At 45.9% G+C, this 12,803-nt stretch overlaps 1 protein-coding gene across 2 annotated transcripts in view; it reads left to right on the top strand.

Annotated features, from left to right (window-relative positions):
- Positions 1-12,803, top strand: part of MAN1C1 (mannosidase alpha class 1C member 1) — a 69,177-nt gene that overhangs the window by 35,209 nt on the left and 21,165 nt on the right. For both annotated transcript variants that reach the window (XM_080380976.1, XM_080380977.1), the window contains exon 4: positions 10,493-10,608. In XM_080380976.1, the coding sequence (XP_080237102.1) occupies positions 10,493-10,608 (116 nt within the window). The remainder of the gene's footprint in view (positions 1-10,492; positions 10,609-12,803) is intronic.

Raw genomic sequence — 12,803 nt, 5'->3', positions numbered from 1 at the left:
CTCCAGGGTCAGATAATTGATAGCTAAAGAGATTAGTGGCCAGTTGGTAGCCTGCAAAGCAGGGTCAACATTCTGTCAGCTACCAGAGCTAAATCTGTTAGGAATCACAAAGTGGAAGAGATCAGGCATGGCACATCAGCATAAACTGAAATCAAGGCTAGTTTGTGTCTTGGGGTGATGGAGGCTGGTTTGTTGGGATCTGTGGGGGCTTGGTACAGTCCCTGCCAATGTCTGCTGCCCCTGCTACATGTAAGGACAAGTGGCAGGGAGAGGCAGGATCTGAAGCTAACCAGAACTAACACTGCTAGTGAGCCGGGAGCCACGACAGTGCCCAGCATGTTGCCCCAAGACCTCCATCCGTGGCTGCTCCCGGCTGAGGCTGGCGGGGGAGCGGAGGACAGAGCTGGCTGTGGCAAACGCCTGTGAGCTGCTGGAGGCCAAGGGCTCAGTGAGTTCTACCCTTCTGCACAGTCACTCCCTGCTCCATACATCAGGGGAGCACATGTGGGGTGGAGAGTGTTTGGGGTGTCACCTTTTGACCAATATCTGGAGAGGAGAGTGAGGAAGATTAATAGGAAGAAGATGGGAAAATGACCTTGGATACGAACTGTTTTCTGATGATGTCTGTGAAGTGCAGATGCAGTGGTTTATTTGGAAAGCAGAGAAAAATGAGGTTGCTCAAAAGCTAATGGACTTTTTCTTTTTTTTTTTAGTCTCCAGGAGAATGTGTTGATAAAAAAAGAAATAGATGTCTTCTAATTCTTGGACTACTTTTTTGTCCCCTTTATCTCTTTCTGCTGCTACCTTGTTGCTCAGATGTAATTTGTTTAGTTTACCTTAAATAAAGGGAATAGAGTTACTCTGTGTTAACAGCTATCAGGTCCGCAGACAAAAGCCTCAATAAATAAGACACAGTGGCAAGGCTGTAACTCAGGTCTGGTGGTGTTGGCTTTGCAGACTTCATCTGCAGCCTGTAGGTGCCATTTGCAGGCAGCTGAAGGACTGGATTGTAATGAGACAATTGGGAAGACTTAACTGAGCAATTTTCTTTCTTTCTGAAAAGGACTGTAACCTGTTTCCTAGTTTCATTTGGATTTTCTGTTTACTTAGTGTCAGCTGAACAAATAGTACCAGCCCTGTCCTAGAGATCACTGACAACTGGCGTGATCCTGCTTGTAATGTGAACAGATTGTCTTTCTACTCGAGAATATCTTCTGGAACTGGAGTGTAATCATCTTCCAGTACTGACACCTCATCCAAGGTTTTTGTGCTAGGGGACAATTCTGAAAGGAAAAGTGGAAAAAATAAACTGGTGGGAGTGTTTTTGCATGGCCAGCAATGCCGCTGCAGCAGGGAGATGAATGGTTAGCGCAAGGGGCTTGGGATGAACAGAGACAGAAACACCAGGTCAGATAAACTGATGTGATCGAGGGAGGTGGCGAGACAGCAGCTGGTGAGAGAACAGGGCAGTACCCGAGGGGCTGTTTGCTTAGTGTCAGAGGGGTAGCGTGTGCTGTGCTGATGCCGCTTGTTTCTTGTCTTGCTGTACCTGGCACTGAGTAGAACAGGCTAAAACTTCGGTCAATATGCTGCAGCACTATCCCTGAATATGGATTTTTAGATCTTTTTATTTCTTTAATGAGCACGTCGTCTTTATTTCAGCTCTTTCTCTTTTTAAACTTGGAGGAAAATGCCTCCTGCTTTTTTGCTGGCAGAAGCAACTAAGGCCCAGAGCAGGCAGGGAGCTCTGGCCAAAAACCCAGATCCTATCTCAGGAGTTCCAGGCTCCCAACCACTTGTTCCGCCTGACCCAGAGCTCCGCAGAGAGGACTGGCAAAGCGTCACTGTAAAGCAGATTTTTCAAGAAACTGTGCAGTGATTTTTCACAGTTTACTTTGTTGCCAAGATAATCCTGAGCTGTGTAAAAAGTCTCTGTGTAGATTTCCCCCAGAATTCGACAGTATGCCACCACCCAGAAGCTGTCTGGTGATGTGGTCTCAGCCAGCTCCCACGCTTCTCGCACAAATCTCTGGATAAATGTCAAAAGTTCAGTCTGGTCTCTAAGCACTATCAATGAGAAAAAGAACCGAAAAGAACAAGAAAAACAGCGTTCAGAGATGGTCGTTTTTCAAACTCCTGTTTTAACAAGGCACTGATTTTAATCAAAGCCAGTTCAATCTTTTAAAGCCTTTGGTACCAGCATAAGCAGAAGAAGGGATCTCAGTGTTTTCAGTTCTTGTTTTGCCCTGCGTCACCTGCACCCCAAGAGGTGAAGATAAATAACCAGTAACAACTGGAATCTTTTGTGCCTCAACAGTTAACAAGTTCATCATGTTTCATAAAAACTGCATCCTAATTTTTATTCCAAACAAGATTTCAGCACTAATTTTTGTTTTGACAAATACGATTTGACATAAGAACAGTGGGAGTCAAGACCTTTCATTTTTGATCTAGGTTTACATTGCACTGATCTAAATTCCTCCCCCTTTCGCTCTTGCCTTTCAATTGTAAACTTGGTTATTAAAGTTAGCAAAAAGCTATTTGAAACTCTCTGTTTGGTAGCATTTAAACAGTCCTGCTATATGCAAGATTAAGTATGATAGCTTCCTAATGACTTGTGCTGTTCATTTTAAGCATTGGCACAATGCGTTACTCTACAGATTTTTTAAATGGCTTTGTTGAAAATGAAGGATTCGGTTTCTGTTCACTGAGAAACTTCATAAAGGGTTTTTTGCCAAATGTCAGGACCAGGCCCCCTGGGTCTTAGTCTCCGTGACATTGGAGACAATATTCCTTAACCTCTTTGCTTGCTCTAGTGCTTTGGCACTGCCTGCTGAATAGGTGTGTTGGTGAGGTTACTTTGGGCTTCCATCCATCTCCGTGGCAGACAATTCATAACAGCAGTGTAATAGCAACAGCAGGGGTACGTGGCTCTCTAAACACGGGTGATATGGCACAAAGAAGAATTTGATGCGAACTAAACCCTGACATCAGGGAGGTAGTGTTGAAAAGCTGGCGAAGATACTTCTGTTACCTGCTGCTTGGGAATTCTTGCACCATTTCTAGCATTGAAAGGCACATGCTAAATTCATCATTATTCCTTGCACCTAGGCAGTAAAGCTGGTGAGAGTTGAGACATGGAGACTACCTCGCTGCACGTGATGTATGTGCTATTTTGGCTTTGTGGCAGGGCAGCCACGCTAGATCACACACCTGCAAGCCATCGTGCTTAGTGGCTCCCCAGACAGAGTGGCTGTGGGAGTTAGGCATAGCCATTGGGAAAAGGCATTTCTCCTTCCTGAGGAAGAGGGCTATTAAAGACCCCACTCTTAGCTATTCATTTGCTGAAGCATCACTTTTACAGCTTTTTTTAAGGACTCTCAAGGGACAGACTTGCAGCTGGGAGCCCTTCAAGTCTCATATCTGGCCTGTCATACTCCAAGCTGGCTATTTTGGGAAGAGGGGAGTGAAGGAAGGAGACTCTCTCCATCCCTCCCATCACAGCTGCTCCACTTTGTCTAGAAAATCAAACACTTGCTAAGCTGTGGAGGCTGAATACATCCTGGGGTTAGGCCACTTGTTTAGCCACTGGGAGAAGCAGGTGCAGGTCTGTGTGCTAAGTCTAGTAGCAAAAGGACTTGAAAAGGTAGATCCCGAGCCTGCACATACCTCACTCCAAGGAGGTATTTCATTTTGGCCAAATTCCAAGAGCCTGAGTAACTTCCCACAAAAAAAAATCCTCAAACCAACAAAACAAAGAAAGAAAAAAACCAACAAAACCAACCCAAAACTAACACAAAACTGATTTTGACAAAGGAGTGCTCTTTGATCCTGAAGAGTGTTATCTGTCAGGTAGGAGAGCAGTTGGACTTTGTAGGAATGGAGCTGGAAAAGCCAGAAGGAAGAGTGAGGGCTTGGTTCAGCTGTCTGAATAGACATTGGAGAGACAATGTCTGAATGGACAATGGTATGGGGAGCATGCAAGGGTGTTTCACAAGATTCTGGAGAGAGGTCCTGAAATGCAAGCTGCTGTACTCGCTGTCCCTTCTGCAGAACAGGTCTGCTGTTCTGCATCCTGCTTCACACAACCCCTCTGAGGTAGGATGAAGGTAAATGAATCGTGCTTTGTTACCAGTGAGTCACTCTGTTGCCTAACGATTGTCTCTTCTCTTGTCAGTGAGTCACTGACACCTTATTAGAGCAGCCTACAGACCCCAGCCCCTGTTCCCACTGGAAGGAGTGTAACGGGGCTTTGTTTCGACTGCAGCGGAAAAGATGGCACGAGGCTTAGGCTCCATGGCCCAGAAGGCTGATAGATTTCCTCTGTCATGGGCAACACTTTAGCAGTTCGAACCGATAGAGCAGGAGCAGAGCAAGAGAAGACAAACCATTTTCTGAGCACAGCAAAAACCACAATCTGTTTTCTGGTGCCAGGGGGACACATTGAAAATATCCTGGATGCTCTTGCAAGTGCTGTGCAGTCTCTTTGGTTTTCATTTTTCTTTCTTCACAGCCTGGTTCTGTCCTTCTTCCCTTTCCTTTCCTAATTTTTGTCCTTTCCTTCAGTCCCTGCTCACTCCTCAGTCATGTAGTTGCTGTTAAGAGAAATCTACCCGGTGCTGTGCATCTCAGCTTGCTATTGTCTGCCCGCAGGGTGCGGAGCATGGAGCAGAGGTTCTTTCAAGCTGAAGGTTTTGACCTTGGCTGCAAGAAGCCATATGAGAAGTTGTGGCTTTCTCTGACGTGACTGTCTTCTGTGCAGCTCCCACAGAGACTGAAGGAGAGCTAAACCCAGGATAGTATATCATCATCTCCCAATAAAAGGCAATTCTTTGATGCAGAAGACTTTGTCTTTTGCTCGGTAGATCATCTTACCTCCTAAAGAGTGTAATCCTGTTCTCTGGGCTCTTTCTAATGGGGGAGCTCAACTGTGCTGTGTGAGCAGTGCCTGGATCAACGTTCTAGCCCGATACAACATGTGGCCATCCCTTGCTATTCCCAGACAAGCCTGGGTTGTAAACATGAGCAGATGCAAAGTGTTCACATAGTTGAATTTTGCATGTGGATTTGGTGGCTCATGGAAGCTTCAGCAAGTTGGATGTAAAATCTTACTGCTCTACTAATGATCAAACTTGCAGTTTCTGTTGTGTACCTGATGGTGGTATGTTTGATTGGCCTGTTTCTGCCTAAATTGGTGGGTTTGATTTGCAGATAATGGGTAGCTAAAAGGAAGTTCACAGATGCAGCAGCAGTTGCGATTGTTACCACAGTTACACTTAGTCCCTGCTTGGTGCTTTGCGGTGCTTTTCAAGCCTTAATTAGCCCTTACATGTTTGGCAGATGGTAGGGTAGATATTCTCCACCTTTGATCAGCCCTCATGGCCTCCCTTTAAACTATACATTCAGAAGAAAACTGTTCCCTTTTCTCCTCCAGGCAGTGGCTTGCCGGGATGCTGAAGGAGAGCAGGGCCATGGGACACGTGTAAGTGGGTGAACGCTGTGCGTGTGCCAGCGTGCCCCGTCTGTTACTCGTAGTTCCCCCTTTGCCTGACTTGGAGCTTTTCACCCTTTACAGTCCTTGTTCAGCTTGTGATCAGTGCCACGTATCTCACTTCTTGGCCCTGGGCTCACAGTCGATACAGACCTTTGGGCTGGGGTCAGGGAGCCCCAGGCGGCGGTGGCAGTTCTCTCCTGCCACGTGCTGTGCAGCAGGCTCGGAGAGCTGCGCTTTGCTGCGCCGGGGCAGCCTGGCTGACGGCTCCCCGGGCAACCCGGCACCTTTTGTACCTCTTGGTTCCTTTGGGTGTTGAGATTGGCATACGTCTTCCAAAGCCTTCCCCCTCTGGCCCCAGTGAACACACACAGACCTCTTCACGAGCCTTTGGAATTGTGTTTTGTCTTGTGAAATCATGCTGCAAGTGGCTTTGATGAACTCCTGAGCGAGCAGGCACCGGGGGCGAGTCAGGGATAGGAACAGAGGATGAGCCCTTCTATTCAGATTATCTACCCCAGACTAGGACAAGCTGCTACAGGCTTTAGAGGATGAGCCCTTCTATTCAGATTATCCACCCTAGACTAGAATGAGCTGCTGCGGGCTTTATCTGTGGTTTTTAGAGACAGCACTACCATTAATTCCCATGAAGGCCTTTCTGAGACTGTATTGCTTGAATGGTCTTGTTCTTCCAGACTGGCATTAACAGCACATTCCCACTGAGGCCGTGGGGGTACGGTGTGCGTACAATGCCATCTCCTCTCCATGGAGTGCTCTATTCAGCACCTTTCACAAGCATTATGTTAATTAATGTAATGTTTGTTCGTGATTTCTGTGGCAGTGTTCACAAGTGAGCAGGTGGATGCTCATTCCTCTGGGTGGGTGGAAGTAGGAACAGAGCAGCCTTGTTGCCTGCATGGATATCTCCATTCTTCTCGTGCACAAAAGAGCAAATACACTTGTGGCTTGGGACGAGGTGGTACGGGCCCTCCTTCAGCTCAAGAAGAGATGAACCTTTGTATTGCTACCATGAGCTGCTGCTTCTGATGTGCTGCTGTTCTCTCACAGAAGAAGCTCCAGGCAGAGGCCCTGCCGCTTGCTGTCACAAGAGCTGCCGTGAAGTCCTTCAGTTAGAAATGCCCCTAGACAAGCATCCCTGCCTCCTGCCTGAGGTCCCAGTTCTTCCCACCGGTCCCAGCAGAGGGTTCCTCTTTCCCATTCAGGATGGTCATAGGCTCTTAGTGGGCAGTTTAGGAGCTGGTGTGGATCCCAGAACTGGGTCCAAGAGACACAGCTTCCCTTTTGTCCATCAGCCAAGTGACCTTGCCTCTCCTGAGCGAGGTGTATCTCCACTCCAAGCCAGTTTTGCAGCAGGATGGGGGGAGGGGCTTTTCATAGCACACAGGGCCTTAGATTTGTGGAGACAAGTAGAATCTCAGACATGGAGTCCTGCTTAAAAGTCATCGCTACCATTTCTGGGTGCTTTCAGAAGGGTGTCTTTTGAGGGTTTCTTAGTTTCTACTTCAAAACTCCCTCAGAGGGAGTACAATGAGGCTGAAACCAGTAATTTAGAGAGGGGAGTGTCAGCAAGAGTCAGAAGTGACAGAGAGGGTTTTGATTCCTTTTCCTTTTGAAGCTGCTTCCCCTTTGATTATATCCCTCACATTATAATGTGTAGATCTGGAAAGGTGATTATTTTTTAACATCTCAAAATAAGCGGCATGTCAAGCAAATATCACCATCTTTACAAATGGGTGCATATATATTGTAATAAATGTGCTAGGACATGTATAGCACAATCTTTTGACCGCTGAATATAATTAGAGCCGTTGGACATTGTATCATGGGCTCTATTATGACCTAATGAAGCAATGTCTGAGCAAGAAGGAAGGAAGATGTTCCTGTAGCGAAGAAGTAACATGCCAGTGTGCACGGCGGGGTCAGGGCCGGTCCTAGATGTCCTCTCTGCCCTGGCAAGTGGCAGAGACGCAGCAGCAAAGTCCTGATGCCTGGTTTGCTGTCTGCATGGTTGTGGAGGGGAAGGAGGTTCTTTTTTATCATTCTCCTGAGACGGCTGAAGCTGACACGGTAGCTCTTGGTATTGCGATAGACTTTGTTAGCTGCAGGAAAAAAAAGTCAGCCATGCATTTTGCAATTGCTTCAAAGCTAGTTCAGAAGAAAGGAAACATCGACAAGACCCTTGTACAAAACACACAGCCTGCGGTTCTTCAGATACAGAGTGTTTAGGGGAATATTTAAAACAAACGTTTAAAATGACACAAAGGCAAACCAGCAGGGAAGCAAGGTTTGCCCTCCACTTTGTCAAATACAGGGGAGGAAAGCTAAGCAACTCCAAGCTATGCTTTAGCAAAGATCCGAGCATGTTCCTAATCCCCGATGCAATTCATGTGTTTAAAGGCCTTACTTGCTAAAAACATAAAAGGCTCTGTCAATTCAAGCAATATTTTTCACTTCAATTAATCATCCCAGAAAATTGTAACTTTATTGTTTCTTTGTCTCTGTTCAGTTTGAGCGAATCCAACTTTTCTCATTGTCTCTCTGCAGATTATGAAAGACTTTGTGGATTATATCATCAAATTAAATCGAGCCTGTTAGTGTTTCTCTCAGAATATCACAGAATGGGCTGTGCCTCAGGCAGCATTACTCTTCCTTCTCTTTTTAAAATGTTTGCCGGTGTCTGTGTTGCTCTGAGCTGATGTGTCTCTCCTTGCTAATAGGAAAGTGTATAAAAATCACATCATCATTAATATTGAAGAATCATTAAGGTTGATAAAAGCAGCTCTGACTGTGATGATGATGTTTTTTCGTGGTCACTGCTTTTGGAAAACATGCCATACAAACATCAGCTGAGCTGTTTTTTAGAACCCACCGGTTGATCTAGTGGCTATTTGACTCCATCTATTGCACTCGTGGAGATAGCTCCAGTTAGATGATCATTTCACAAGCCTGCAGGAGTAAGTGGATTTCTAGAAGCTGTCTCTGCTGCCTTCATCCCTTTTCCACAGCCCCTGTTTTTGATGCAGACAGCATCCGAAAGCCAGCAATCTATAGTTGAGCAGTAAAGTCTTGGTTGGGTTTTATTAAAGCAATGATGTGCTGACTGGCTGAAAAGTGTCAAAACTGCAATCTTGTAGCATCAACAAAATAAGGCAGGATGCCTTTCTTACGGGAGAGGAATGCTGAAAGCATAAATGAGCCCTGCATGAAACTGGTGGATCTGAGCACGCCTCCTCTGGGGAAAAGGTATGATGTACATCAGACACAATTGCTTTTTTTTCTTAATAAGGAAAGAGCAGAGTCTTAAGGTTCGTGACACATGACTCACCTTTGCCTTCCTCTCCCCTCTGCAGCAGTTCCTTAACAGTGCACCCAGCTGAGTTTTCCTCTCTTAAGCAGAACAAGAATTGAAATAATGCTGAAGGTATTACAAAAGTGCCAAGCCAATCTGAGCGTGCAAAAAAAAAGGCTGGGAAAGCTGGGGGAATTTGGGGTAGTATTTTAAAGTCTGTTAGTAAGAGGAAAGAACTGACCTGAGCCAAACTGCAATCTGTCTCAGGAAAACCCCTGGGCGTAAGCAGCATGTGTGAGTCTTTACAATTATGCTGGAGACAGAGATGGTAGGGACAGAGCTGGTACAAGCAGTTTTTCCTGCAGAAACAAAACCTGAACCTCATCCAAGCATCTTTGCTGCCAGAGACTCCAAGAGGTCTGACTGTCAGGGGGCGGGTAGGAATGTGGCTGCAACTGAGCGGTCGATGTGTGGGCCCCCACGTGCAGCTTGCTGACAGCACTACAGAGGCAGCTTTACGCCCATGTCCCTGGTGTGTTACATCCGCAGAGGGATGACTGATGATGATTCCAAACTGGAATCTTCCACGTGAGGATTTGTGTTCGCTGACTTACGCAGGAGAGTGACGGCCTTTGTAATTAAAGCGTAGATTTTGAGTCACAGTGTGCTTCATAGCCTTTGCTTTCCAATGCTAGGAATAATTTCAGGGTTCCCTAACAGAAATAGAACTCTTAGCACTGAGATGTTGCAAACCCACGGTTGTTAACATCTCTAGTTTCATTTAGTCTCAACTGCTACGAGATTGTCTGTCTACACACCCTGTATAGTCTTCTTGGCATGGCATGCCACGTCAGTCTGTCTCACTGGAAGTTCTCCTAGAGCCCATTTGCGTACGACAACACTTGGCACACAGGTTTTTTACATGAATCACATGGTTGGTCCAGGTATGTGGTTGGCATTTGCTTTATCTGCATGTGTTCCTTTGCTGCCTGCTGGAGAACATGCTCACAGGGACTGCTATGTTAGCCAAAGGAGGGGAGCTGTCCCTAAAGTCACCTGCTCTCTGTTCAGGATCCATTGAGATTAGTTTCGGGTCTCTCTGCCGCCAAATGAGGCTGGGTTTTGTACATACACTGGCAGTGGGACACACTGGGACATGGCACGGTGCAGAAGTACTTTTTGCCCCAGATAACAACACTGCATCAGGACAGAATGATCAAAGTCCTGTCGTGGATGCTTTTGCACAATGAAAATACAATTTTCTCACTTAGAAGAGGGTTATGCTTGTAACTGGGTTGGAAAGAGGCTGAATTTATGTTTACAGCTGAACAAAGACTAGGGGTGGAGTTGCCTAACCACTTTGGCCAAGACAGGATTGGAAAACAAGACCATGGCTTGCAGTCCTGACTGGTGGCTTGAAGTGTGGACCTTGATCTGTTCCTTGGGGGTGTTCTTTCAGAAATGTCAGCCCTTTGGAAAATGGGCCTTTCCAAAGCAGCTATTTTGGGTAGCAGAACTGACTAGTCCTGTTAGAAGATCTCAGCCTAAACCATGGCCAGTGTGGATCCCATCCAGACATCCCCAGTATTGGGACTGGAAGCTGCTGCCTGTCCCAGCTCCTGAAGATTGATTTAGACCTAAAGAAGACTGCATGAATGGGGCTTCATCGCGCTGTTCTGTTTGCAATGCAGGAGGCCTTCGAGGAGCTACGGTGGTAGACGCCTTAGATACTCTGTACATCATGGAACTCGAGGAGGAATTCCAAGAAGCAAAGACGTGGGTGGAGAAGAGCTTTGACTTGAATGTGGTGAGTCAGTTGCTTGGGAATGCCTGTCTGTGTCACCGAAACAATGTGTGTTTGGCCAGTCCTGATCACAGTCTTCTCTAAGAATCATTTGGGGAGGGGAACTGTCAAGTTTGCGGGGGAAGAAACCACTCAACTCTGATTTTTTCCCCCCTTTTTTTTTTTTTTTTTTTTTTTTTTTTTTTGAGGCCAAAGGGACTTTGTGATGATTCAGCCCATCTTCTGCCTATACACGGCACAGGGTTCCAGCCAGCGGCCACCAGATCAGACTCAGTGTCTGGCTGAAAACGAGATTCAGTGTTTCAGTGTTCAATGTTTTTTGTGTTTTGGTCTGGTTTATAAAACCAGCTGTAATTATTAGATATTCCAAGGAAGTTTTGTTCATTAAAGAACAAGTTCTTTTTCAACTCGGTTAAATGTCTGCCTGTGATAAGACAAGTTTTCTTTTTACGTGCTATAGATGAAGATTGAAAATGCTGATCTCCTTGCCTGGGCCCTTTGTTGGTATGGCAGTGCTGGGACTTGTGCAGTGGGAGCGTGGCACCACGGCAGCAAAGTGGGAGCACATTAGTGAGCCTAGATTAGGAAGGAAGGGCATCATCTCCAAAAATGGCCAGAGATGCTCACTCTCTGGCCCCCGAAGCTTTCCTAGCTACTTCTTTGAGCTAGTGTTAGACTCGCTGGGATGCTGGTGCAGCGCATGCCTTGCAATGCTATCACATGTAGGATGCTGTCCTTATCTCGCTTTGTGGCTGAGCCCCTTGCCATAGCTCTGACTGTTGGTCCTCCAGCCAGCTCTTGTATTTGTTGTGGGAGTGCTGATGCGATCTCATCGGTAGCATACAAAGAATGTTAAAACCAGAGTGTAGTTCAAACTTTTATGTTTTTTAATGCCAGCCTAGGTGTCTGTTGTGAAAAATGGTTCTCCCCATGGGAACAATGCATGCATCTGCCTTTATAGAAAAGCATCATTTGGGATGGCATGACTGGCATTCATATATTCATGAAAGGAAGACCACATCTGATAAATTTGGTGAATGCTGTCAGTATGTTACTGAATCGATAAACAAGGGACAAAATCAACTGGGACATAATCTAGCTGGATTTCATAAAAGCTTTTAATCTTGGCCTGGAGAATAGATTGATCATCAAAGACAAGAATGAATACTATGGATTGATCGGTGGAGTCAGAAAACACAGCAGTGGGAGAGAAGGAGGGAAATTAATTAAAAACTGGCTTTGTACAAGGAACTCTTAATAGTCCAGAAAAGTGAGGCAGGGACTCCAAGGCCCACAAGCTCTGTTTGCAACTGGGTGCCATGATCTGTCTCATGCAATTTCAGTCATCATCTCAAGAAAGCACTTGCTCTGTTTTGTAACCTGCAGGTATTTGGAAAGAGCAGGCTAGTGCAAAGGTTCACATGCCCCTTTGCTCACTGAAAAGTGCTGTGTTGGTGGAAGATCTTTGTGGGTTTTGGCTTTATGCATTTGCGTGAGGGTAGGAATCATTTATCATGCAGATTCAATGGCCGGGAGCATGTATTTTTTAAAGGCACATTTTGAATGCAATCGTTTTGACATTTGCTGATCATCAGCTGAGTAGGTAAAGCAACGCTTGTTCCAGGTGAGTGGGTTCTTGAGCAATTCAGTGAACCATATCAGTCTGTGTCTGCTGTCTGTGGTGGTGGGGCACGTGGAAATCACACAGTTTTTCTCTCCATAAGCATGCCCACATGACAGGCACCCTCTAGGCTGTGGTCCTCTCTGAGCCTACAGACAGGTGAGTCCTTGAACGACAGAAAATATCTGCCTAATGTAGGAAGTGCATTACTTCTGTCTAATGCAGTGCCCTCTTCGCAAGAAAGTGGAGAAAATATTTTTTCCATGTGGCTGTACAATTTTCTCTTTAAATGAAACATTTCAAGGGGCAAATTTTTTGCCCTAAACAAACTCATGGCTTTTTGCAAGGCAGAGCCCAAGACAGAGTTGGATGGATGGACAATACATCAGCCCTAACTGATTTACATATTGTCAGCTGGTGATAAATGGGCGGTTTGGTTGTTTCTTTTCTCTTCGGGCTCCACCTGTCACTGTAGAGCAAATAAAGTGCTGTGAGATCTTAGACAAAAAGCTGTGTTACTCTGTGGGTGAGGACTGGGAGACTTAAGTATCTGCCTACAATCTGTTCCCCTTAGCTG

This window comes from Falco punctatus (genome assembly GCF_963210335.1).
Source record: "Falco punctatus genome assembly, chromosome: 3".
Classification (NCBI taxonomy): Eukaryota; Metazoa; Chordata; class Aves; order Falconiformes; family Falconidae; genus Falco; species Falco punctatus.
This window is presented reverse-complemented; position numbering and strand designations above follow the sequence as displayed.